Source organism: Cygnus atratus, chromosome Z, assembly GCF_013377495.2.
Source record: "Cygnus atratus isolate AKBS03 ecotype Queensland, Australia chromosome Z, CAtr_DNAZoo_HiC_assembly, whole genome shotgun sequence".
Taxonomy (NCBI): Eukaryota; Metazoa; Chordata; class Aves; order Anseriformes; family Anatidae; genus Cygnus; species Cygnus atratus.
The window spans coordinates 54,231,768-54,259,399 of NC_066396.1; the positions used below are offsets into that span (position 1 = coordinate 54,231,768).

Below are 27,632 nucleotides of genomic sequence, written 5' to 3' on the forward strand. Positions count from 1 at the left end.
CTTCAGCCTCCAGGATACCACTTTCACAGCAGTTTATGCTGGTTTTAAAGCACCCCTTGCTGAGGTAAGAGTTGTGTAGAAGGATCCTGCTACAAAGGGAAATAGGGTTGTAGCACCTTTATCTACTGCACGTTCTTAGGGAAATGAGGTGAGAGAGAGGGGCTGCCAGTCACGGCACATGCTACGATGCTGAGCAAGCCTTGGCACTGCTCCTGTGCTATCTCACAGCCACCTAGAGCGTTGTTTAACAGCTCCCCTTTTACGGTCTTGGGGAGAGATTATGCCCTTGCCTTTCCCTTTCTGAAGCTGGACTGAAACATATGTGAGCTCCGGGAGGCACATTGGGATGTGAGAGGTTTCCCAGGTTGGAAACAGACCTGTCCTCTGGCCCTCACACCAGCTCTGGGCAATGTGTGAGACCCTGGGCAGTCTGAGAAGAGAGATTTCCATTGCCTTTGGGACAGGCTGCAGCTGTTGGTGTGGAAGTGCCTGCAAAGTGCCAAGACATTCTGTTGTGCAAGCTCTCGGTCACTACAAGAGGAGCGAAAAGTTCGCTGGGTCTCAGCCTGCTTTCTTTTGCTACCTGTGCTGTAGGCTCTGAAGTGTGACTGGTTTGCTCTATGCATGGTGGTCTGTGTGGTCTGACAGTGGTACCACTAATAGCTAGCAGTATTACCCTGCTTTCAGTATCAGATTGCAAAAGCTGTGGGGATTTACAGAGCAAAAAAGCATGAGGCTGCAGTGCCAAACGCCTTTCCAGCTGGGCTGTGTACAGTGGTCTGGAGCAGCACTGTCACTGGCTGGTGTCATCCATTTGGGCTTGAGTCTGCTGGGTGGCTTTATTCAGGAGCTGAACTGAGAATGTAAGAGGGCCAGTGGCCACTTGTTCCTTGCAATTCCTGTGGTTATGCCTGCTCCTGCATGTACATGATCAAACTTGCATGAAGTGAAGGAGTGTTGACCTCCTAACCTCATACTGGTCCCAGGTGCCTCTTCTGTCTTTTTGCTTGCTGGCTGCTGTCTACGTCCAGTTTGTTTCTCACAACAAAGGTGTGTCTTTACATTTTCCCTGCTGGCTAAGGGCAAGAGGGAACCCAGTCTGGTTTTCCTTCTTGCTTTCCTGTCTATATTTGTTTCCTCATGTTCTTTTTCAGTCTACGTCAGATTCATACTAGTCTTTTGTCCTGTATCTTCCTTCCCTCTCACTGCTGCATTATATTCATTCTCTTCCTCCCATGGTCTTCAGGAATGTTTTTATGGCCTGCAATTTAGAAGAGTGTTTCAGGACCATCTGATAGGATGCAAAGATGTAGCACAGTGTTACCAAAACTCGGGTCTCTGAGGTATCCTTCAGACCTTTGAAGTGCCACAGAAGTTTCTGAAGACCTCTTTGGTATTTACTTGGTTTTTCAGTCTGCGCTGGTGATCTACACTGCTCACTTCGCTCAAGTTCTGCCTGATCTGCAGCTTGGGCTTGATGTAGAGAGCTCTGGGAGAGGCTTGTCCAGGATGAACCATTGCAGACTGATCTTTAAGATTAACCTTTTTGACCCTGGTTCTTCAGCAGAAATATATAAGCAATGTGTTTCTAATAAATTCCTCCAAGCAGCCTGTTCTGCTTTTGGCAGTCAGGCAGGTATCTTAGGTCAGCACACATGCACACTTAGCCTTGGAGCTGAGGTTAGAGTTATCTGCTGGCTAAAGACTGACCAGGTGTTTGAGTGCATCTGGAAGCCTGTCCTCTTACCTAAACAAACCAAGGCTCCAGTCTGCGCAGAGAGATAGAAACTGTGTCCATCATTCTAGCAGGGACTACTGCACCAGTGATGGGTGTCGTGCCTGCTGCTGTTGTAATGTGACTTGGCAGGATCTGAGCAGGATCTGTTTTGCCCCATCTGCTCTCCTTTCCTGGGGGACTGCTTAGGGCCTAAGCCTGCATCACACTGGTGTTCTTGAGGATGGTGTGAGGCACATTTTGCAACAGAACAAACAGCGTCTGATTCTGAATTCATGAGGGTTTTGAGACACTTTTTTGAAAAAAAGACAAATCTAAAGAAATAAGCTTTTCTGTCCCCTGTTTTAAAAGGGTATGCCCTGGAACCACAGGCTAGATTTGACCTGTGGAGTTTCTTTAAGTATTTCCCAAGGTATTACATATGCTTCTCTCCCCCTTAACAAGAAGGAGAATTGGGCCAATGGGTCTTGTCTTTGTGTTTATCTGCCATGTGCCACATGCTTGTAAAACTGTATTGCTACCTGCTCCATCAAGACTGTCTTCCAAATTATATCTTGTGTTACTGATTTGTTTAGAGCCTTGTTCAGACTGGATGGTTCTCCCGAGATGCTGCGGCACCCTCTGAGCGGGTGTCATGGCAGTTTCTTTGAGGCAAGCCTTGCTGTACTGAAGTGAGAGGTCCCTAGGTGAAGGTGACTGAAACCTTGCTGACCCGCTCTACTTTAGCAAAGTGATGGCAGCTTTTGACTTGATAAAAGGTGCAAGCTGGATAAGTGTCTTGCCAAGAGCATGGCCTGCTTGGGCTGTGCCCTGTTGCTAGTTTTGGCATATGCTGGGGTGATGAGTTGGGATGCTGTTTCTGTTGAGCAGCCGTTATGCTGCCTTTCAGGAGGAGAAAGCTGGGGCCGCGCTTCTTATGCTTTTAATTAATGAAAATTGATTTTAGGTCTCAAGGCCTGAGAAGGGTAGTCAAAAGGACTCTGTTTGTATGAGCAAAGCCTCTTCAGGGAAAGTCCATGCTGGCAAGCTGTAGAGCCAGGTGGCTTGCTTGTTTGGCACTATGTTTCCCTCGAGCTGGGGGCCTGACGTGAATGTCTGTCTATACTCAGCTGTGTCTCCCTCTACCCTGGCAGAACGAGCTGAACTCCTTCCTGTGGACCATCAAGAGAGATCCCCCATCTTACTTCTTTGGCACCATCCACGTCCCGTACACCCGTGTCTGGGATTTCATCCCAGAGAACTCCAAGAAGGCCTTCCAGCAGAGCCACATTGTGTACTTCGAGCTGGACCTCACTGACCCCTACACCATCTCTGCCCTCACCAGCTGCCAGCTCCTGCCGCAGGGGGAGAACCTCCAGGACGTGCTGCCCCGTGACATCTACCGCCGGCTCAAGCGACACCTGGAGTACGTCAAGCTCATGATGCCATCCTGGATGACCCCAGACCAACGGGGCAAAGGGCTGTACGCTGACTACCTCTTCAATGCCATCGCTGGCAACTGGGAGCGGAAGAGGCCAGTGTGGGTGATGTTGATGGTGAACTCTCTGACGGAGGTAGACATCAAGTCGCGAGGCGTTCCCGTCCTGGATCTGTACCTGGCCCAGGAAGCAGAGCGGCTGAGGAAGCAAACCGGTGCTGTGGAGAAAGTGGAGGAGCAGTGCCACCCGCTGAATGGGCTGAACTTTTCCCAGGTGAGACGGAGAGGCCTGCAGGGTGCCACGGGGCGCCAGGCTGGCTGCTGTGGAGGACATCCCGGCAGCAAGGGCACAGGGCTGGGGCGTGGGGAAAGTGCTCTCCACACGTGCCACCTGGAGACTCGTGCTTGTTCCCCGCAGCCCACACCTCTCCCTCTGCCCTGGGGAGAGTTTCCTAACCGTAGGAGTACAGGCCACATCCTAAATTCGTTTAGATCTGGCCTGGGGAAATCCCTCTCCTGTTCCCTGGGAAGCCTCGGGCAGGCTCCACCCTGAGTGACACTGGACCTTTGGATGTCTGCTCTCTGACCCTGCCAGGCACATTCACAGCAGCAGCCTGGGGCAGGCTGGGACTCAGTGTCTAAACTTGCTTTTGTAATAGCTAGTTAAGGAGAAAGGTGTAATCGCCTGGGGGGAGAGGGGGCACTGTGAGTAAATCTGGGGCGAACTGCTGGTTGCAAAAGTAGCTCAGTGGACCTCTCAGTGCCCTGAGGAATAGGGGCCCACCCTCTTTATTGGAAAGAGTGTTTTTTTCTTCTTTCTTTTTTCTTTTTTTTCTCCTTTGAAGCCAGGTGAGGGTCAGTACTTCCCTCCTGTCAGGGGCTTCATGGGTTAGTGCAGGCTTTTGTGAAAGTGTGTGTTCAGACCAGCTGCGTTTTAACACAGGTGTTCATGCAGTGTCGTGCCAGGCAAGCTGAACAACCTCAGATCAGTCATGGGGTCTGCCATCTGGACTAACTATGCTAGGGAGCAGTGTGTGCTGTGGCCCCAGCCTGTTTGGTGGGATCACAAGCATCCAGAACGTCATCCTCTCGCCTGGGATAGCTTTGCTGCAGGAAGGTGCCATTTGAGGGAGAGAAAGCAGCATGTGCTTAGGGACAGATGGGGCCTGGTGTTGCAGCATACCCTGTTAGCCCAGGCTGGAAGGACCTTTTGTCTTGCATCTGGGGAGCACTACTGATGCCTGGCCCTTCTCCCTGCATCCTGAGGCCTGTCCTGTCACTGCTGCAGTCTCCCCATGGTGGAATCGAAGGAGCAGAAGGGGAGGTGCAGCCCAACAGGGGCAGGGACAAACATCAGGGATGCAGCCACCCTGGCCAGTCTTCCCTGGGCCCAACAGTGCAGGGAGCAGAGGGTGTATCACTTGTACAGTCCTTAGTTGTGGGTGAATCACTCTCACTTCCATCATTTGGAGCTCAGCAGCCCCTCTGCGAGTCTTCAGCCTTGCTTATCTGTGCTGAGTCCCTGTGCTCTCACTGTCCACTCTCGGCTGCTGCTGCCCCAGGAACAGGCCAGGCATTCCCATTTACTCCACCTTGTATCTGGCTGAGGCTTTATTAACATCATTCCCTGTGTTTTTCTTTGGCTGGCAGTGCCCCTGTGGTTTAGCACGTTAGAAAGGGGGGGCTGTGTGCTTTCTCCACTGCCTTACAAGGTGGTGGCAGGGAGGCTGGAAAACGTAGGTTGCAAATCACGGCCTGGTTAAGCCTACGCAACTGTTGACATTTACTTCGGGCCTTCACACAGCCTTTTTCAAAGAGCGTCTGTTGGTGTGGTGTTTTCCAAGCAGGAAAAATATCAGCCAGGAAGCCACGTGGGGTGGGGACACAGACCTGCAGCACACAGAGAGTTGCTCAACCTTGTGATGTTTACTGAAAGCCTTGTGAGACGTCAGAGCCCAGCTGAGGGGGTCAGGGTAACCAGCACTGCAGAGGAAACATAGCTATTGTGAAAAACCACAGCCTTTGATTACCCTGCTAAGTGGGGGTGTGCATGTGAGATGCCGCTCCTCCCATGCCTACTGTTTGGGCAAAGCAGCTGACCTGCAGGGAGAAGGAGCATGCTCTCCCGTGTGGGAGCAGGTCTGGAGCAACTAATGCACCGTAAATTCACTCCCTTCCTTCTGCCCACTACTAACTTTCCCGTACAGGCAAGCTTGAGGAAAAAGAACCACAGGCTGGTTTTTTTTTTTTTTGTTTGTTTCAAAGCCAATTTCATGGTTGTTTCACATCCTGACTTGCGAACTGCTATGGTTGGCAATTCTGTAAATCCTTGATTTAAGAGCTTTCTTCTCAGTTTGTTCAAGCAGTTGAGTTAATTATGTGTTTAATATAAATCAAACAAAGACTTTGAAATAGGCTCTTTGAAATTGATTTCCTTTGTTTTTATGCCACTATTTGGGAACCCCCAGTATCAGACCACTTCTGTGTCTGCCTTTCAAGTGAACAACAAATACATAGGGATGACTTATAAAACTCTTAGGAGAATGAGGATGCAAAACCATATAGAGTGGTCTAATCCATTGAAAGCAATGCTTTTTGTTGCAGCAGAGTCACAGAGAGATGATTTACTTGGCCGAGTCACAACTTTAGCGCTCTCAATTTACATTTTTGCACAAGGCTTGCTCTTTCTTCCACTTGTGATGTGGTCTGACAGCTGGTTGTGCTACCTGGTGATGAGGACTTGCAAGCAGTATATTGCTATTAGTTAGGTCCCTTTTTGTACCTGGATGATCTGAGAAGGCCTTGTTGGTCTGGTTTTACAAGTGCAGATGAAGGTTTGAAGCAGTTTAGCATTGATTACCTCCCTGGCGTTGCACAACTCCCAGTAGCTGCAGGGTCCAGACAAACCCAAGCTAGTGACTTCCCTCTTCTCCCAGTGTGGAAGAGGGAGTAAGCACTCCCTGTCATGGGGCTCTTTCTCTTTGGCTGTACTTATTCCAATTTCCTCTTTATCTTTTGTTTTATGACTCTCTTATTTTACCTGCCAAGTCTCTCTGTTATTGCTCAACTTGGGCTGGCTGCCCACATAGCTAGGATGTAAAAGTATCATTTCTATATGGTACATCATGTTGTGTGCACAACCCATACAATATTTTACTGCCTCCTCAATCCATCTCTCTCGTTCCAAGATCTAGGCAACTTTGGTGAATATGGGAAAGATCAGTGTGTCTCCATGGTAGGGTCATGGTGTCTATTGTCCTGTTCCATGCTGATGTTAGGGTGGTTTGTATCAGACTTTCTTCTTCCACCCCACCTCCTTTCATTGGCAGTGCCTCTCTTGTTGCAATACCCTACAAGGATGCAGGTTTCTTTCCTAGTTCCATCAGGGCTTCTAGCAGTTTTTTGTGCCTAAAAGTAACCTGCTACATACTGACTCCCAGTCCTGGAGTGAGTCCCTCAGACCTCCAAACTGCTCCTTTAAAGTTATGCATGTGCTATGTGTTTAGTGGATTGGAGGTGTTACTGCTCCAGTGTAAAGGCTCTGGAGTTTTGCTTTTGTCTCCAGCCGCAGTGTTGTGAACATCAGTTTGGTACTGGCTCAGAAAATGAGCTGGCCTTGGCCTGTGCTGTGCCATGACCTTGGAACTGTGCTTTGGCACACTTGGGTGGTGCCCAGGCTTTTTGTTTCCAGGTTTGAGCTGGAACGGAAGAAGTTTGGACTTGTGTCTATCATCTGCATGGGACCAAGGCATAAGCATGTAGACACTGCTCAGCCATCACAACTTCTCAGCCAAGGCCTGGCCAGTCTGGCTTCTGTAAGATTGAGACACTATTCATGGAAGACCTTACCTCCTAACAGTTCTTGATTTGTTAAGTGTTTTCTCCACGTTGCTGTCCTATGTCTGGACGTTGCCACAATATTCTGATCCTACCTGAGCATCAGGGTGCATGGTTGCATCTTCAAAGATGCTTGGCTTTTGCTAGTTGGCAGCAGAACTCAGGGAGCCCCTAAGGACAGAATGCTCCTGAAATGCTGGCTCCAGCTCCGGGACTGAGCACTTGAAACTCATCTTACATCTTTCAAACTCTTCCCTGTATAGTTGGTTGTAGAAAGAAAAAGAAGCAGAAGCCTGAAAGGTTGATCATCTTGCGTTAATTAGGACATTAATTGTTCTTATCTCTACTCAAAGTAACCTCTGCAAGCAAAAACAAAACAAACAAACAAACAAAACAAACCAAACAACAACAAAAACACCGAGAGGTTCCTGCCTTTCTCTGAATGATTTTCATGTCTTTCAAGTTCTGGACCACTGACACAACATTTAGAGCTGTAGACTCCTGCTTAGTGAATATAAACCTCCTGACATGAAGTCATTTTTCTTGTTTGATTTATGCACCCTTGAGTGCAAGGGTCCCCCTCAGTAGCCAGTGGTATAAAACTATCATTTAGGAGCAGCCCACATCTCTGTGGAAAGTTGGGAGCCAAGAGACCCCTGCCTTGTTAGGCATGGAGCAGGGAGTTGTTTTTTTGTTGTTGTTCTTGTTGTTTGCTTTTTGTTGTTGTTGCTGTTGTTTTGTTGTTGTTGTTGTTCCCCCCTTTGCCTTTATAAGGAAGATAGAGAAACAGCAGTGATGGCTTGGAACTTGGCCTTCACTTAAAAAAAAAAAAAAAAAGTTATGAAATTGGAGAGAATTGTCCGCTGTTTACAAACCAAGGGCTTTTTTTGCTGCATTGAGTTGATAAATTACAATGTCTGTCTTTAACTTGAGGGGTGAGGAGGTCAAACCTTGTTGTGTTTCCATTCATGAGATCCCTCTTCAGTATCATGTTTGACAACAGAAGTAACAGAGCGTCTCAGAGAAAGGAAATGCAAGGAAGGACACACAGTGGGAGCTGTGCAAGGAGCAGTTCAGATCCAAACTTGAAGCAATGAGCAGAGCAGTGGCTTGATGAAAGAGCCTCTCAAGAGAGGAGTACTCACTGCTGAATGAGAGAACAAGCTGGACAGAAACTATTTGTGGTTACCTGATTGTATCTTTGGCCCCAGGGGTGTAGCTTCAGGATCTGTTTGTCAGGCACAGCCCTCACTCCTCAGGTGATGGGCAGATCAGGGTTTTCTGCACGTAAACTGGAACTGAAACAACTGAACTGAGCCTGTTTGCATCTTGTCTCTTGCAGTCTGTGACCTAGATTTTTTTTTTTCCAGTTTGTGTATAAACACACCTGCAGCCTGTCTAGGCATCGGGAAAGGGGAATAGGCTCTCTGGTGGGCACTGAAATAGCTAAGGCTTTGCATTTGTATTGTTGTAATTAGAGTTTGGTTAAGATATTATTAACTATACGAGGAGTTTGGGGTTCTTTGCTCTGCAAGAGTAAAAGGGGAAATAATCTGCTGATCAGCTGCCTGTGCGTTTGGAAAGGTAGAGACTTTGTTTCAGCAATTCAGGGCTCTGCAGTGGAGCTTTGAAGATCCCAACTGCAAATTTCACTCTGGCACAGCTTTGTACTGGTCACATGCGCTATTACAAGCTCCTTGCATTTGCACTCTGTGTGCATGTCAGCTACCTGGATTCTTCCATTAAAAGTGCCATTTGCACAGACTGTTACTCAGTGGAAACAGAACACATGGGGCAGGAAATGTGGCCTTTCTCTCTCTCAGCTCCCACAGATAATCCCTTGCTGGTGCCTGCCTCTCAGTGTTGTAAGGTGAGCGTGCCAATACACTTTTTACTTTTCCCCAGTTAGGAAGGCCTGGGCGATGAGTGGTGCATCCAGCCCTGAGAGCACTCATGACTGAGTTATCCTGGTCTCCTCTGACAAGTCAGCACCACGCTAAGTGGGAAGCAGGGAGGGGATGTGTGCTTGATGCCTTGCTTGCATGGTCAGGCAGTCAGATGCCCTTGTGCTGAGCTTTGGCCTGCACATTCTTGGGTCTTGGTGCAGATTTACAGTGATCAGCCATCTCCTTAACATTTTACCTGTTTTCCTTTTGTCACTAATATATTTTGTAGAAGCCCTTCTTGCTGTCTTTGACATCCTTGGCCAGATTCAATTCCATTTGGGTGTTGGCTTTCCTAACTTTATCCCTGGATGCTTGGACAATGTCTCTGTATTTCTCTCAGGTTATCTGTCCTTGCTTCCATGTTCTGTATGCTTCCTTTTCGTGTTTGAGTTTGACCAGGAGCTCGTTTTTCATCCATGTAGGCCTTAGGGCATTTTTGCCTGACATTGTCTTTGTTGGGATGTACGATGGACCTCTGTTGAGCTTGGAGCAGGTGATCTTTGAATATTAACCAAGTTTTGTGGGCCCCTCTGCCCTCCAGGGACTTAGTCCGTGGGATTCTTTCAAGCAGATCCTTGAAGAGGCCAAAGTCTGCTCTCCTAATGTCCAGGGTTGTGAGCTTGCTTTTAACCCTTCTTCCTGCCTTCAGGATCCTGAATTCCATTATCTCATGGTCACTGCCACAAAGGCTGCCTTTGACCTTCGTATTCCCAACAAGCTTCTCACTGTTGGTGAGGAGGAAGTCTAGCAGATCACCTCTCCTTGTTAATTTTTCTTTCACTTGGAGGAAAAAGTTACCATTAATGCTCTGCAAGAATCTTCTGGATTGCTCATGTCCTCCTGTGTTGTCTCTCTGATAGAGACTGGCGTGGCTGAAGTACCCCACGAGAACCAGGGCTTATGAATGTGAGGTTGCTCCTGTCTGTCTGAAGAGGGCCTCATCTGTTTATTCTGCCTGGGCAGGTGGCCTGTAGCAAGCACCTGTTATAACGTCACCCAGCTCTGTCCTCCCTTTACCTCTAACCCATAAACTCTGTTGGCTCCTCATCAGGAGATGAGGAATAGAGCAGCTCAGGCAGAGCTACTCTAGCTGCTCTCTTGCATAAAAGAGCAACATCCCTCTTCCTCTCCCCAGCCTGTCCTTTCCAAAGAGCCTGTATCATTTCATTACAACATTTCAGCCTTTGGAGCCATCCCAACTCCTTGATCCTTTCCCAGCAGCGCACGTTTTCTATGCATTAACTGTTCTCTCAGCTCTTCCCAGGCTTTCTGTGGTTGAGCAGCATCTGTCTTGCATTGTGGCAGTCGTGTGTGCCCAGTGCTAATGTCCGTACCCTCATCTTTACTTCTTTATGCATGTCAATATTTTCTGTGGCTCATTCAGACACAGTAGTTTTATGAGAGCTTATGCTTGGATGATTCAAAGTCCTTTTCACTCTGACTGCTTCCTAGGAAAGAGGGAGTGCTACCCTTATTATCATGCTGCAGTCCCAGTTCTGCTCCCTTGCCAAGATGAACTGCAAGCCAGCAGACAATCTGTTTTGACAGAGATCTGGACTGCGCAGTACCTCTGCTCTGTTCTCTTAATTATTTTGCTCCCCGAGCTTTGCTTTATTTGCAAAATCCACTAATGATGGTTGTTTTTTTCTGTGTGTTGTGTCCGTTCCATACCCACAGACACAGACACAGACACACACACACACACACCGGGATGTTGATATGTATGTTGAATACTGGAGGACAAAGGGCTTCCCCTGCAAAGATCATCAGTAGATAACACAGTTGTTTCTCATCTGCCATTACATCTTCAGTTCTTTTGTCTATCATTTCTGTTTTCCCCATCTTCAGCATATGATTTGTTGGTTTTGAATTTCTCTAAATTCCTACCGCCATATACTCTATTCAGAAGTCTGCTCGTTTATGCTATTGCCATTACTAAGTAAGCTTGCAAGCTCGTAAAAAGCTATCAAGATTTGTAGATGGAGTATGGTATCCATCTGTCCTTGTTGACTCACAATTTTCTGTAATCCTATAATTATTTCCTATAGTCTTTATGGAGGCTTTTCATTAGTCCCTTTCATTAGGAAGGTTGATTTGCAAGTAGGATGAGGAGCCCGAAACACAATCTCCAGATATCTGTTGCTTTATCTGGCCTAACAGAGAGGGAGCAACACAAATAATTCTTCACTGTTTTTGGCAGCAGGAAGGATTGGGTCCCTCAATAAAATCCAGGCAGCAGCCTTAGCAGGTAGATGCACATTCACACAAGTAATCATTAATTTCCAGCATGCTTGGATGATGGATGCTTGCTGAACAGAAGTGTGAGCCGTTTCAAAGGGATTAGACAGATACCTGGAGGATGGTCACACCAGGGAGCCTCACACATGTCCCAGATATCGTCTCTGATTCAGGACATGCCTCAGCCTCTGGCAGCATGAAGTGAGGACAGGTGCCAGGAGAAGAACCGCGCTGTCGGTGTTCTGCTGTGGTTGGAGATAGGGCACTGGGCTTGTGCACTTCTGGGCAGGCATGGGGAGGCTGTTCCCAAGACATAACTGAGGCATATTTTCCAGAGGGGTGGCAGTGGTGAGCAGCTGAAGTGAAGGGCCTAACAGCTCCGGAGTAACGCATGCAATGCTGGTGGGGACAGTGCATGTGCAGCCCCTGGCACTGCCAGGTGTCTTGCACCAGGCTCGCCTGGTGCCATTCCAGCAGCTGGGCTCTGCTGGGTGTGCCGGCCACTGGCTGCCCACACCGCGCTGCAGGCAAGCACCCGTCTTCCTCCTGGTCCTCCTGCTCGCTCCCAGAACAGAAACACCAAAGAAGGCTGGGCTTTGCATTGTTATTCCCCACCCCACTGAATGTGCTGTGCCCTAGGAAAGCAGCGGCTTGTCTTTCCAGGAGGCCAGACAGTACCTGGCTGGTACAATGTCTTTTTTCCTTCCAAAGCCTGACCATGGCATGCATGATGCTCCTGGTGCATTCACTGCTGTCCACCAGGCTGTCCTCCTAGAGAGCCAGCAGCGTGAACTTGGCTTACACAGCATGCAGTGCCAGTTTATGTGCTGGCTCACAAGGATGGGTGCTTGGAGACTGAGCTGAGTGGGAATGAATGAGTGGGATGCTGAGTGCACCTTTCCAAATGCGATCTCTGCATAGTGGATTGAGTTGCTGGAAACGCAAGCTGATGCTAGGCAGTGTAAAAGTTGGTACTCAGACATAACAGCTTCCAAGCTCCATGGGCTCACTGAGAGCGGGAGATGAGCTTGGAAGTTGATGACAAACAGGCCAGCTGATACAAGTTTGGCAGTGTCCTTGCCAAGGAGCACGAGTGCTCAGAAATCCACATTTCACTACTCTTCATTAGGCTTATTCTTTTTGAGCATGCAGAGGTCAAATACAAGAAGACAAGACCGAGCCTCATGCTTGAGGGAAGACAGCACGGGATTGCATTACTGTGGCTCTCTGGCTTTACTTCCCAGTGTGCACCTTGTGGCATTTTGATGAGCTTCCCACAAACTCAGAGGAAAGGTTTGGACTTCTTGTGGAAACCAACTGTATAAATAAATAAAGGAACTCTGAACCAGCAGCAGGGCTGGAGCCCTGCAGTGATGTGTGCTGCTGGATGTGACACAGGGCTGGGTGTTGAAGACCCTGATACTGGTAATACAGCCCTGCATCCTCTGACTCAGTATAGGCAGAATTTTCAGTGATTTCACATGGAAACTTGACTCCTGCTGGGAGTGGTGGATTACCTACTTGAAGATTTTCACTTCCGTAAAAATTTAAGCTTTTATCTGGATGTTGTCTAAGCAACTCCCTACTTCTCTACCTGCAAACCTTTCATTGTACCATTGAGATCTGGCTCCCTGGCACACCTGAAGATACAGAGTGGAAGTCAAGCTTTTTTCCTGCTTTAGGCTTCCTTTCTCCTTGCTTTGCAGGGGAGAGCTGCCCAAACCACTCAGGCACTCAAAAACCTCTGGCATCTTCCTGAAGTTTTACCCAGCAGAATGCTTTGCACCCAGAAGGACATATAAGTTACCTCAAAATCAGTGGTAAAAAAGGCTAAAGCAGCCTAGCTCTCCACAGTTGCACAGGATCAGCACAAAACTAACTGTCCCAGGTCTTTTGCTGTACATCCTGGGGCTGTGGAGCTTTTGGAGGTTGTATATTGTAGCTGCTAGCATGCTTGAGGAGGGCTGTCTCAGCAGGGAAGACCAGCTCTCAGCCAGCACCGGACAAAAAGGTTTGCTGCTGATGGACTGAACTCAGTTTTGGAGCTCTTACTTTATTCTGGCCAAACCAACTCATCCTGCTGGGAATTTGCAGCAGTACGATCATCCATGCGTACTGGTTAACTTCAGCTTTGTGATATCCCATGCCTATAATCTTACAAGAATTCTCCCTGACTTCCATATATGCCTGGGGAGATTTCTGACCATGAAGAATTGAGGTATACGCTGAAGTGCAAGCGTGTCAAATTCCTCTGTAGTTCTTTGAGAGAGCAGTTGAAGTCCTCTGTTGGCCAGGTGGTGTCTTGCCTTGGTGAGAAGCCTGTAAGTGTGCATCCCCGTTCCTTCCAGTCTGGTGGCTTGCTCCCAGCCCCTCACCAGTTTGTGCTCTGTGACAACCTGAGTGTTTGAACAAATTGCGTTGGGCACATTTCCAGTTTCCCACATGCCTTCACAAAGGCTTGATCCTGCGAAGCACAGTGATGGAAGGAGTGGCTGGGAGCTGCTAATACAGGCATTATTGCTAAAAAGTAATAATAATAATTATTATTATAAAAAATCATACAATACAGCCTAAGGCTGCGCTCCTGGACAGTCTCTGCCGTGCAGGCAGCGTACAGTAACTTGTTAAGCTAGGGTAATTTGATCACAAGTTTCAGCCTTGTGTGAATTTATAAGGCCTGTTTATTAAGTTAAATGGGCTATTGTTACAGATGGGGTCTGGTGGGATGAGCTGCATATTTGGGATGTTTAAAAATATAGCATCTACAGCCATGCTTTCTAGGAAGCACAAGATGGAGAAAGAGGGGAGGGTTACACTGTCAGTCTTTATTTGCTCTGAAGCTGTTGGCAAGTCAAAAGATGATGACCTGGAGAGCTCAGGGTTGTAGCTGATCAACACCACCGCAGGGATAGATCTACTTGTTAGCAGTATTGCACACGTTTATGTGAGCAGCTCCTTAAAATTCTGCCAGAGAAAAAGACGGAGAAAAAATGTACTTCCAGTTGGGTTTTTCAAGCAGGTTTTTGCAGCACTGGAAGAAACTTTCTCCTGACATCCTAAAAAGCATAGGTGAATAGCACTCTGTCCAGAAGGTATCACAACTGGCTTGGAGTAATGCAATTTTAGACCCCATCCAACTTAAAAAAAATTGATTAGGAACTGAACTGGAAGGATGTTTGCTTAGGTACAAGTAATTGTGACTGAACTTAATTTGCAATGTGAAAAGAGAATATATAGTCCCAACCAGTAATATGTATGATTGATGCTTTAAAGGGGCCCAATTTCCCCAAGCTGAAAATAATTATAGGCCCAATAAAGCGGGAGGAAAAACTCAAGCATAAAAATGTGAATGATAATTGGTAGTTGTTCAAGAATCCTATATTAGATCCCTGAGAAACCATGATTCCACATTTGCAGGGATGATTTCTTTAGTTAAAAAAAGCTGTTTTGGTTAACAGAGGAGATGAAAGCAGCAATAAAAACCCCAAAATACAATGAATGGAAAAATAGAGGAAGCAAAGTAGACAAGTAATCTGCAAGGAAATGCAGACAATTGATGAGAGAACTGGAGAGAACCAATGAAGAGCCTTTGGGCAGTGGGTTTGGAACAATAAGAAGGGATTCTTTAAGTGTATCAGGGACTCATGAAATCCTAGCAGTGGTAGGGGCTCCATACTGAATAGGGTTGCAGAATTGTTGCTTATGAAGTAGAAAAGTCAGAAATAACCAGCAACTGTTTCTTGGTGTTTGGAAAGAAGACGATGTTGAATTCATAGCATGGTCATAAGGGAGTATTTTCTGCTCCAGTAAGAAATTACTTCCAGTAATTAGGAAAAATGTTAAATGTCAGTGTTTTTAAATGTACAAAACATTAACAATGGTTAACTTACAGTCCAGAATATTTAGAGGGTAAGCCAAGAAACTCTTTTAATCATTAATATAAGTGCTTGAAAAAATTCAGGGGAATAGAAAAAAGCCACTGTGTCAGCATTATTCTGGGACAGTGAGTGGGTAGCTCGTCAGGCCAACCAAACCAGTTTGGTCAAAGCATAAAAAGGCTGATAGGCACTGGAGCTGGTGAAGAGCTGAACAAAGGCAGCACGATGATAGCCAGTTTCTCTTGTAAGGGAAGTGGGCCTTGTCTGGCTTGTGGTCCCAGTTTTTGATACGAGTTTCGATGACAGAAGTCGTCATGCTGACATAATTATATGTTGATTTGAAGGCTTCTGACCTAGTTCATGGTGATACTCTGGTATAGGAGTACACACTATACAAATCAAAGTGACCTATTGCAAATGGCCCAGGAAAAGTGACCATTCTCATGAAATGGCTGCAAACTGGCAGTCATCCTCCACCAGGAAGGAGAGAAGTTGGAAGCTGTTCGTACAGAAGTACCAAAGGTAGTCTGTTCACGGCCCTGCTCTACCCAGTGGCTTTGTGAGTGCTGTAAATAACAAATAATTGTTTGCTCAGAGATGCAGGTCATGCAGGAGATGGAGGGGAGGTAAACAAGAGCAGTTCAGATGTGGGAGCAGTGCTGAGCCACCCGGAAAGCTGGGCTTCTCTGATGCAGCCACATACAAGGCCATACATCTAGGAGCAAAGCATGGAGGTCAAGCTAGCGTGTCTGGGGGCCGTATCTGAAATGCACAGGGGCTTGGAAAATATCTAGCCAAGGTGAGTGACAAGTGCAGTGCCACAGCTGGGAGGGAGATGGCAGTCTTCAGAGGGGTGAATAGTGGAAGCAGGGGAGAAACGTGCTAGGGAGCCGAGTCCTGGTGCTATCACTTCAGGGAGTACTGAAGGACTCAGACAGAGTCAGAAAAAAGCTACAAAATCAATTTGAGGTCTGAAGGATGCCAGTACAGAAGGACAATATAGAGACTTGATCTATAAAGTTTGTTGTAGAGAAACTGACAAGCCATTTCATGAGCATGGTTGGGTGTCTGTCTGGGGGAGAAGAAAAAAGCAGCAAAAGACCCAGGCCTAGTGGCCTATCTGCTGAGGATTCACACTATCAGGCCGGAAAATATCATGGATTTTTAGTGGAGGCAATTAGCCAGTTGAACAACTTTCCTCGGGCCCTGGTGGAATTGCCATCATTCAGGCTTTAAATTGCCACCAAATAGCTCTCTGTAAAGTAATATTTTGTCCAAAGAGAAAAGATTGCTAGGTAGAGTTCAAGGGCTGCTGATTCATACATGGAATCAATGTACGTTTCATTCTGTCTTATAAAATACTAATTTGGACATTTAGACATCTGCAATTAAGGCTAGACAAGCAGTTTCAAGCAGCCTCCAGGTTCCTGATCTTTTGTGCTTATTTATTTATTTATTTTTGTAGGTCTTTATCTTTCAGGTTAAAGCTTTGTAAGTTTGTTTTCTGTACTGCTGTGACTGTTTTCATGCTGACCTGAAGCCAGCCTGTATTTTCTTTTGTCAATGACAGGTAGGAGAAGAAATTGTTATGGAAGAGAGGTACTGTGACTTGAGAACGGGAACAAGTGGAGGGAGGGTAGCCGTAGCTCAAAGCTGAGTGCCTTCTGCTTTACATCCTCTGCTCAGGGGCTGAGATTTCAGCAGCACTGCGACAATGACACAAAGTGGAGAGGTCTTGTGTGTGCTTGACCTACTGGAGGCCTGTGCTATCCCGCTGCAAATACTTTTCAGCATCAAGCAGATGCATGTGCATGTATGAGCAGGACCAAAAGACTTGCTGAGCTTTGTTCAGTGCTGCAACACCTGCAGAGGAAGACCCCAGTGGAGCCATACTGCTGTCCCCGTCTGGTGCAGAGCAGGGGATGGGGAGGTAGGTCCCCAAGGCTGGCTGCAATGGGGAAGCATGGCTGGTGGGCACTGAGCACCCTGAGAGCATGCAGCATAGCACCGCTCCCCTCTTCTTCACAAACACCCCTGCCTTACCCCTGTGCTGTCAAGTCGAGGGCTGGGGTTTTGGTACGTGACCACACAGCCCTTGCTGTGGGCTCTGTTGGCTTGCTGTTGACTGGTGGCACGGAAAATAAGCGGCCGGGTCCCCTTTAGTCTAAGGCTGTTCTGGAAGACAAGAGCCTTTCCTGGATGTTCCTGTGAAAAGGGCTTGAGTCGGTCCTCAGAGTGTTTTGTGGTGCTTACTGGGATAGTGACAGGGACAAGCAGACACTGATGGGTGAAGGTGAGAAAACGCAGCATCAGCGATGCTGATAAATAGCAGGAGTCGCTCTTCTTGTTTGTGCTGTCTGGGAAACCTACAGCATGTCTGCACGGTAACATTGCAGTGATTCCTCTGAGAGTAACCCAGTTTCCTTTGCCTAAAATTTGGTGGTTATTTTATGCTGGTGGGTTCCCCAGACAATGCAGTGAAGTGATCATGGTGACTTGCTGTTACCTGCCTAGCTATGCAGTTGTGAACCCCTGTGCCTGGCACTTAAGGTATGTGCTAGAGATCTCTGGAGAGGCTGTTTGTCCACGTCTGCATAGAATGGTCAAATGTCTGTAGAGCTGCTGCATGGTGCTAGATTTCCCTAAGTAAGGGGGTTTGCCATGTGATGTGAAGCCAGAGTGGTGGATCCACAACGTGCCTGCCAAGCCAGAACAGTCTTGGCTTAGGAAAGACTGCACAAAAGGAGTCCTGCAGCTCCTGAGCGGTGCCCGGAGGGACCTGTGTAGCCTAAAAATGTGAGCTGCTTCAGAGCTGCTTTAAATTTTGCAGGGAAGCTACCATAAGCTGTGGTGACATTTTCTTTTCTGTCTCTGTGACCAGCCTTGGTGAAATCCATTGAGCTTGTAGCTGCTCCTCTGTGCAGGTGGTGGGGCTGACCCTTGCTTCTTGTCCCTCCCTGCAGACTGCTTCCCTGCAACATGTCCCAGAGAGGCGAGGCACTCATTTCCCCTATCAAAAAACTTCTGTTTGAACGGTCCTGGTGCTATCATGTGGTAGTGCCTTGGTCACGCAGATTCACATCCTGAAAACTGTTTACTAGGTCAAATACTCAGTGATTGCAAATCAGCATTGATTTTTTTTTGTTTTTATTAGAAATATGAGTTTTCCACTCTCACTTTTTAGTCTTTGTATGAGTAGCCATGCCTGAGATTTGGAGGGGCTCAAACAATCTCAGCTTGTCAGAAAAGAGACCCTCCTGTTTCCTGCTCTGTCAGATCAATCAGCTTTCCCCTGCTTTCACTAAAACTTCACTATTTCACCAGTTCATGTGGTCAAGAGCCTCAGACCTAGGGTTAAGAAAAATGCTCTACAGTTCCTCTTTCCCTTGACTCACATTTTCTCCCTCTTCCTCTCCCCCTCACCCCATCTCAATATAAATGTGGGCTGGGGCACGCTTTGCTGCTGATGCAGAAGCTAAATGCTGCTTCGCAGCGCCAGTCCCTGAGGCATGTGTGCTGCATGCAGCAAAAGGGAAAGGGACAGGGATCTGTGTTATTCCTGCTCTCTTCCTTGTGCTGTTGCTCTCCTCCTCCAGGGCTCTGCTTCTCAGAAATTCTTGGTCGGCTCTGGCTCTCCTGGCACCCTGGTACCAGTTCAGTATGCATGTTCCTGCTTTGTCGTTGCTTTCCTCTCTTCCTCGGAACTCCACGGGCATTGGGAAATATATTCCTGTTCCCCTTCAGGGCAAGCACTTTCTTTTCCTTTCCTTTCCTTTCCTTTTTTTTTTTTTTCCTTTTTTTTTTTCTCTCCCGAATACCGGGCTCATGCCCTTTTTTGGAGTAAGCACAAGGGGGCAGAGCTAGAACTGAGTTTTAACTGTGTTCCTGCCTGGCTCCTTTTTCCAGTTCAATGTTGCAAATCACCAGAGTATTTGTTTTTTCTTTTTTTTTTTTTTTTTAATTTTTATTTTTTCTCTGGAAGATGCAGACACATTTATTCCCAAGGCAATTAGACAGGGTCTAACGCAAACCAGTGGTGTGCCTAAGGAATAACTCCAGGCAGGCACTTCAGCCTCCAGCAGGGCTCATATGTAAAAACAAGGTCAGGCATTAAGCAGACATCCCAGGACCACTACATGTTAGGGGTCTGCTCCACAAAAGTATCTCTGCTGTCACTAAGATGCTTCAGCTCCGTGCCGGAGCACTGCTGATATCTGTCAGGGTTTTCCTCTGCCAGCATTTGGCACAGGCACATCTGAGGTGCTGGCAGAGGGCTGGAGAGCTGGGGACAGCAGGTCTTCCTGCTGCATTCCTGCCCGCAGTATGCGTGCTCCATGTGTAAGTCCTGCTTGCCAGGAGATAACCAAGTCCAGGTCCCTTGCCACTGCCATCTCTGACTATGCCAGGACATCATCTAGGCTGTGTTCCTGGCCTGATGACCACCCCTGCATGCTCTGCAGATGGCACAGTCAGAGCTACAGGGAAGCAATCCAGCTTCCCTGGATGTGGGGTTATGGCTCAGGTTTCCACGTGCTGACCACTCATAATGCATAAAGGAATGCTGTTTCCTCCAGATATGAAAGAGAGGACAGAGCATCAGTGGTGAGACCAGGGCTCGTAGACCATGCTGTTCTGAAGAGAGTCAAAGAGCTTTCCAGTGTCTGCAGTGGTGGGAGCTGTGCAAGCACCTCTAACTTCTGCCTGGTGGAGGGAGCCCAAACGTAGCTTGTTCCAAGGTTGGGAAGAAGGCAGTTGCTCTGGTGTTGTGGCGTTCCCTTTCCAGCTGAGCTTCCTGGTTCCTGTGCTCACCTGCCTTTCTTAAGGACTTTCAGAAAGAACCAGAGATAGCCCATTTCACGTTTTTGTCCCAGAGGACAAGGCCATACTTACGTTCTTGTTACTGGTCCAGAGCCTGTCTTGAGGCTTTTGGTAAAAAGCACTTTCCTCCCTTCTTGTGTCACCCATGCCAGGCAGAGGTGCAGATTTGCTGAATTAGGAGGAACATCTGCTTTGAAGCTGGGATCTCACACCTGTTTGAACAAGATCCTCTTCAACCACAGCACCTCTGCTTGTGAATGCCTGCCTCTACACTGCCAGAGCGTGCGTGCGTGCTTCGGAACTGCCAGCCTGCTTGAATCCTGGTTTGTTTTCTGTTCCCAGTGATTCCTAGTCCAGCCAATTTATCATCCAGAGTCCAGTCACAGGTCAGGTAATGGAAACCTAGAGACTCACCAATGTATGAGTCTTTACCTTAGGTATTGTGAGCATTATGCAGGGCTTTAAACATCCTGTAGATAGCTCACAGTGTTTCTAGCTGCATTTGCCCTGGCCAAGATGTTTTCCTCCATCCACTTCAGTCCCTAGAGGAAAGTAATTGCAGATTAGTTAGGTGATAACAACATCCTTATCTTGGCCGCAGAAGGTTCCAGCAGTGGTTTTATTGATGGTCTGTCATAGCTGATAATTAAAGCTGTTTGGGAAAGCCTCTTTCTGAAAGTTGTGGTGCATCTGCTTTTAATGGGGGCAGAAACTATTTGCTTCACGCTGATTTGGGTAAAAGCAGCAGTCCTGTATCTCTGGTATGATTTCTAATTTGAGGTGTAGGGAAATTGTTGCCAGGACTCACAGGAATAAGAATCAGGTAAAGTCTTTAGCTCTTAGATAGTAGTGTCTGAAGCCAATCTGTTTGTCAACCTTAGCTGATCTTATTTCAGTTATTTTTTATTGAGCAGCACAACTGTTCTGGTAAACAGCTCTGTCTCAACGTGAGTTGAACAACACAGGGATTGCTCGGTTAGGCTTCAAAACTGCACAGCATGAGCAATGAGAAAATGGGTTGTGAAATGGTTAGTGCCAGAGTGGAGAAGGCAGAAGTCAAATCCTTCAAGGACAGCGGCTGCTGAGCCTCAAACATGTTGCAGAGTCATTGAGTATGTGAGTGTGTGCAGGGAAAATAGTGCAAGAGACCACCTCCCAGGTTTGGCACCACTGCTTTCCCATCCACCCCTCCAGTCTGCAGGCTATGCCAGTTGCGTGTCTGACATGTACTTCATAGGCCTGTTTGCTTCTGAGTGTTTACACTTCATGCATACATGCTCATACTGTTTTTGTTTAATTTTCAAGAAAGGTGAAACTTAGCAGAATTTGGCTCTGAGACTCTTCAACATGGCTGGCCTTGGCCTTCTTTAGGCCAAGGGGAAATTGTGTAGAAATAGAGGTGAGTCACTTAGCTGTTATGCTGTACGTCATCTGGCAAATGCAGTGGCAACTAGAGAAAGCAGTGCTTATCTGCAGAATTAAAGAGAGAGTGTACAACTGCTAGCATTCTCCATCACTCTGTATTCCTTAGGGTTTCAGATGTCTGGGTCTTTTGAAGGCCCCTGCAGAGACCCTCACAATTTCTACTGGAGTGACAGTAAAGACACCAAGTGGCTTAGCTGTCCAGTGGCCCCCTGTGCTAATGTGTAGCTAGGCAGAGCTTTTCAGGCTGAGTGCCTTACGAGAGGAGTGTGCTGCGAAGGAGCAGTACAGCTGTGATGAGAGGCAGAGATGGGGCATACCGCAGAAATAGATACAAGGGCAGCCCATCGTGGTTTGCATTTCGAGTGCAGGCTTATAATGCTGTACAGCAAGCTGTCTGGAGAAGCGTGCCAAAGATTGCCTAGTGTTGTGTCAATAATTTTTAGCAGTGTGTCCTATGACAGCAGAGTCCTCTTATTGTGTAGTTGGTGAAAGTCTTTCTCACCTTTTCACTCACTTGTTTCATTCTTGAAACAACCTGTCAGGCTTCCCCTGATTTGCAGCATGCTACTCTGTGGACTCTGCTGAATTTAACGTGCAGCTTTACTTTCCACCAAATCAGATATCTTAGGGAAGGCTCCGGCTCCGCTCTGCAGATCAGTTCCCTCTGCCTGGGCTGGGAGTGTTTTAAACTGCAAAATGCACAACCAGACTAATTTCATTCACTTACATTCTTTCCAGTGAGATGGAGAGAGCAGTGAAACATTAAATTCTTGGACATATAGTAAACGTGGTCATTCTCACTGTCCCAGATCAGAGTTAACTCCTTAATGACAGCTTTGTGTTTACTGCTTAGCTATAAAAATGAGTAGCTGTGGTTCTAGCTGGATATCACCCACTGGGTGTCTGGGGAATGAGCCTAAGAAACACAACGCGCGTAAATGTTCTTCTCATTGCTTGATCTTCTATTTTCTGCTTGAAAGCAACTTAGGGACTTTCTGAGCTAGAGTTTTGTTACTGTTGAGATAGTGAATGCATTATAGCTGTTCTGCTGAACTTGGCCTTGTAATATGATTAGAGGAAACCAACCAACATTAGCAAGGCATGAGCAGATAACTTTTCTGGAGCCACATATCAAAATCATTCTGAGTTTGGAGGTACAAAACACGTAGTGGGTTGCTTAGCCAGAGGAGAGCTGCTGAGAGGAGGCTGTAGGCAGAGTGCAGTATGTGGACCCAGCAGAAAACTGTGCACTGGGGAGTACAACTGGGATGTAGGGAAATCTATCACTGACGACCTTGAAGTCCATGCTGGCTTGTCACTCCCAAATGCAGGGACAGAGACAGCATGGGGGAAAATGCACTTGGGAGCAAGGAAGGAAGAAGGGAATGAGGGGAGGAGCCAGATAATACCATATCAGTGGTGTACTGTTAAAATAGGTCTCCATATCTTCTACAGGAGCACGACGTGTGTAACAGACTAAGCCTTTCATCTGTCGCTTCTGTTAATCTTTCGAATCTTTCACTAGAAGTGAGAAAGCAGTCCAGGAAAAGGGTCTGGTTTGATACATGTTTGAGAGAAGAGTTTCTATTCAACTGTCTTCCTTTTAGTGCGATTTTTATGGGTGTTTGTCTGGACCTGCTGATAAATAGTGTTGGCTGATTAAACAAAGCATGTTCAAAACATGTGACTCAATTGAGTCAGATGAATTAAATAAGTGTTGGCCTCTACTTAAATTTCTTCCAGGTTTAGTATCCTCTAAGGTCACCGTTTTCTAGCTTTTACTTCGTCTGGTGCGGGCAAGCAGCGTAGCATTTTACTAGGCAGCTGGGGCTCGATGTGATTGCACAAGGGCAGACAGTAGGGTAGGCTTTCAACCCCCAGCAACAGGAGAGCCAGTAGCACAGCTGGGACATCCCACTGGGGATGGCTAGCATCTTGTCCTGGTGTGCACGAGAGGGAGAGTTGAACGAGATATGATCCCATACAGGAATGAAATGCAGCGTAATAAATGCTATCAGATTATGAGCTTTCTGTTCAAAGGAACAGCAAGCTAAAGTGTCCAGCTTTGGTGTCTCTATATAATTTGGTCTGTCCTGAGCCCTGCACTGCAGTGAAGAACATTTTGCAAGTGTCCTACCCATGCAAAATGCATCTTCCTTTGAAAAATGGAGAGCATGGAGCAACTATATTATTGCAGAGTTGGTCTGTGTGAAGAGGGAGGGAAGGCATCAGATGCTCCAAATGCATGCTCTGGTGTCAGAACAGCCCGCTGCATGGTCCTTTCTTCCTTGCCTGTTTCTGTTTCTGTCTCCCCCGAATAATTCTGACACATACCAGAGAGTTGCCACTAGATAATAATGAAAGGAGGCTGAGACCAAAGAACATGTACTAGGATGCCAAGCGGAGCTTGCAAAACAAGGGCTAGAGGAGAGGCAGGCTTTGGTAATCAGGAGAAGAAAATGGAGATCCTCACTTGCTAGTGGTGGCTGAAGGCAAGCTGCCTTCAGGTCCCATGGGCTGGAGGGAAAGCAGATGCTGTAGAGATACTGCTGACTTCAATATATCTTGTCTAGGATGGCAGCATGGTGTGGTGTTCTCACCTCACCCACCCCTGTTTTCTGGGGCCAGCTCTGTGGCAGCAATGTAATTCCTCAGCAGCAGACCTGTAGAGGTCATATGGTTTGCTCTAAGGATTTGAGGTGAACTCTTTTCTACCAAAATTTTTGTCAAAAACTTAGGGAGTCCTCAGTTTGAAGACAACTTGTCAAATGTAGTCTTGATGATGGTTTGAAAGAGACTTTCTAGGACAGTTTTTTTGGGGATTTTAGTTCCCAACCCTGCCATAGTTCTCCTGCCATTTCTCAGCCTACAAAACATCAGGATTAACAATACTCAGTAGAACTGGTACGAAGATATTGCAATAAATAGACCCATCCAGTAGTTGGAAATAGCAGTAGCAAAAACCGTGCACAGGAAGCGGAGGGGTGGTAGAAGCATTCTGCTGTTGGCTATTCAAAGTGGGTACAGTGTGTGCACATGCTTTAGTCACACTCCAGGTTCATTTTTTCGAGGAATCCCGAGAAGTTGATCCTTTCCTAGCTTGAGAATCTATTTTCCTGAGCAATTACAAGCCATTCCGGTCATCTTTTAGAGAGGTGGAAGTAGGGTTGTTACTGCAAAGCTCTGAGTGAAGGTGGAGTTAGTCCTCCAGTAAATGTGGATTTTTCACATGCACTGGAACTATGTGAGCAAAAGAGATTTCAAATGTTTTACTTCAAGATCTAGGAATGCCTCTTTGGACTGGAGAAAAGTAGAAAACATGAATCAAGACGTGCTTGCAGATGTGCTTTTGTAGATGGATACAAAATCTGTTTTGTAAGCAACAACCAAATAATTGCTTAGGAGAAATAGAAGTACCAGAGCAGAGCTGTTTTGCTTACTTTCTCCACTATTTGGTTAATGGGTTTATTAACCTCAGGTGATGCTGCTCTTGTTTGTGCTATTTTCTGTTTTAGAAGATGTTTCCGCCTTAAATGATTTAGTGAAGCTGGATTCTGTTGATTTATGGTGGTTTATTTTTAGCAAAGAATTTATTAGGATTGACAGTGGCCCTAAACATTGCAGAGATTGAGCTGTAGCATGTATTCATTATATTTTGCCCCTTTATAGATCTGTGTTCCTCTAATAGGGATTAAATTGTCATTTTTGAGAAGATTATCTTCTAAAACATTGTTATGTTAGAGCATAATGCTGTACCAGAGTGACTCTCTGCATACTTTTTTTGGGAGGGAATTAGGTAATATCTCAGATTTTCTCTATATTCAGGGCTTTAATTGTGGTAAATTAAACATTTTTTGTGGAGACTGGAACAGCATTTCACAGTTTTGTCACCACTAGTCATGTTGAAAAGCAACATGAGGATATAACCCTCAGAATACAAAAGAAGTTAAGTGATTTTCCGGAAGATGTTTTAGTATGTGTCCTGAATTTAATATTCCTGAGTGCATTCTCTTTCATAGTCAAATGAATGATGCTAGGTCACAGTAAGTTTTAATTCAAGCCTATAGATGCTTATGCTGGGTTTGTGCTGTCTGCACGGAGTGGTGCCCAGTGACTGCAAGTGCAAAGCTGAAGAGAAGATCATTTGGCAACATGCTGAACACCATCTAGCAAATCAGATTGCAGAAGTAACCTGAGAAATTATTTGAAAGTGTTTCTGAAGTACCTAAATGTTTTCCCATAGGCTTCTTGTAGTGTGAAAGAGGAACACAGCCTTTGCTCCTAGTTTTGGTGCTTTCCAGGTAACGAAATGTGTTGCCTAAAGCAGATTTTGGAAAATGCTGAGGGATTTAGAAGAGCATGTCCTTTTAGTCTTAATAGGATTTAGACTTCTAACAACCCTGTCAGCATCTGAAAATATTTGCTCATTAGGCTGTCTGGGATAAACCAGTCTGCATAGTACCGTGTTTTGAAGGAGCTATTTAAAGTGCTCTTGTTCTTTTCAGTGACACAGTTCATATGAGGATGTTATGTCTGAATCTCTTCACAGGTACTTTGTGTTGTGACAGCCCCATCGTCAGTGTCAATGCAAAGCTGCGGACAAGTGATTTTTCCAGCTGTTAGGAAAGTGCAGTGCATGTGCTCAGATTTCTGGGGGTGAGGAGGAGACTGTCTGCTTCCTGTTGGCTTGCTTTGCTCTCAGGTGTGTTGCTATATGACAAGGATGCAAAGGAAAGGCATCTCCATGCTTTTTGGCTTGAGGCAGAGGTGAAGGTTGTGGCTTGCTTTCAGCTGCTTTCCTGAGTGTCCTTTCTGTGGAATATGGTTACAGAAGAGAGAGCAGGATAGACAAAGACAGGTGCAAACAAGCATCTCCAAGTGATCTTAGGTGTTTCTTTGACTTTTTGAAAACACGGGATTGGTATAGCACAGAACAAAGGCAATTTGGACCTTTTGCATATACAGGTCAAGACTTCCTGGGATAGTTCTGTAACTGTAGTGGGTTTGATTTCCTTCTGCCTCTTGGGCATTTCCCAGATCACCTGTTTGCTTGCTGTCTTGGCTGGCATTTAAAGATCCAACTGTGAATGCACATTTCTTCTGGGCTTCCAAGTCACTGCTTGTGTAAGGCAGCATGGAAAGACAAGTTTCTTGCCGGAAGATTATTCTGGAAGTCAGTACTGTGGAAGGAGATAAAAGATGTATCCTCTGCGCTGAAAGAAGACATCTGCAGATTTTTGGAAGTTGCAAGCAATTCCTTGGAGACTTCGAGCTCTGTGTGAATGCCATGGGACAGAATCCTTTAATGTCTGCTTTCCTATTCTGTAATCCTGTGAGCTTTTACAATTTAGGGCTGATGTCATTCCAATCAAGGGAAACATGCACGCATGGTAAGACCATGCATGTTGCAACACCTTGGCAGCAAATCCTGTCTTCGGCCAAGAATTAAACTTGGCTTTTGCCTCTGCTCCACAGTCCTTCCTGCCAGCCCTCTCCAGCAGCAGCCTTTCCTCCCGTAGCTTTCTGGTTGCTGCTGACAATGTCAAGCCTCCAACCACCAAGTTTTTTGTATGTGGGAGCTGGCATTGTGGCAACATGGCAAAATGAAGACAAACTGCTGGTTCTTGTTTATCCCTCTGTCAGTCTCCACGACAAGAAAGAACTGATATCCAGGCATGTGTGTGGTGACATATTCTCGTCCTGCTTCCCAGCTGTCTTCAGGTAAAGCAGTCAGGCAGCCTGTGGTGGTGCATGGTAGACACCAAAGCAGTCTCTTGGCTGAATTCACACTTTTAGCAACCCTTTCTGGTTGCTAGAAACGTGTCAGAAATCTGTCTCTGCTCTAAGAGCAAGTTGAGGGGCCCATGAGCCCTCTGGGTATGTGTGAATGGTTTCTGTTCTGTGGCTAAATTAATAGCTTATTTAACAGTGTCATTTGGCATGTGAGGTAGATTTATAAATAAACTAGTTTGATTTATTTAAGTAGTTTAATAAAATCAAAATTTGAAGGACCTGTTAACTGCCTGTAGTTGCCAGTTATTAAAACTCCTAACTGAGCTGGTTTGCAGGCAGCTTCTGTGGGTACCCAGTGAAGGTGATAGGGCTGTTTTTTTAGCCATTAGACATCACTATGCAGAGAAGATGCTAACCACCAGTATGTAGGTAATCTCCAAGATGAAATTATCCTGCCATGTAGCAAATAGAAACGTTTCTGATCTTATGGGTGTGTTGAGTTTAAACAGTTTTACTAGGAAAGGTATACTTTTCCAGAGACTCTCTTCTCTGAAATTATTCTCTGGGAAGATTATTGTACTAATTTCTACACTGCGTCTCCACAT

At 46.4% G+C, this 27,632-nt stretch overlaps 1 protein-coding gene across 1 annotated transcript in view; it reads left to right on the forward strand.

The window, feature by feature from the left end:
* TRABD2A (TraB domain containing 2A) overlaps nt 1-27,632 on the forward strand; it is a 77,332-nt gene that overhangs the window by 4,620 nt on the left and 45,080 nt on the right. Inside the window, exon 2 of the mRNA XM_035564240.1 lies at nt 2,869-3,426. Coding sequence (XP_035420133.1) covers nt 2,869-3,426 — 558 coding nt within the window. The remainder of the gene's footprint in view (nt 1-2,868; nt 3,427-27,632) is intronic.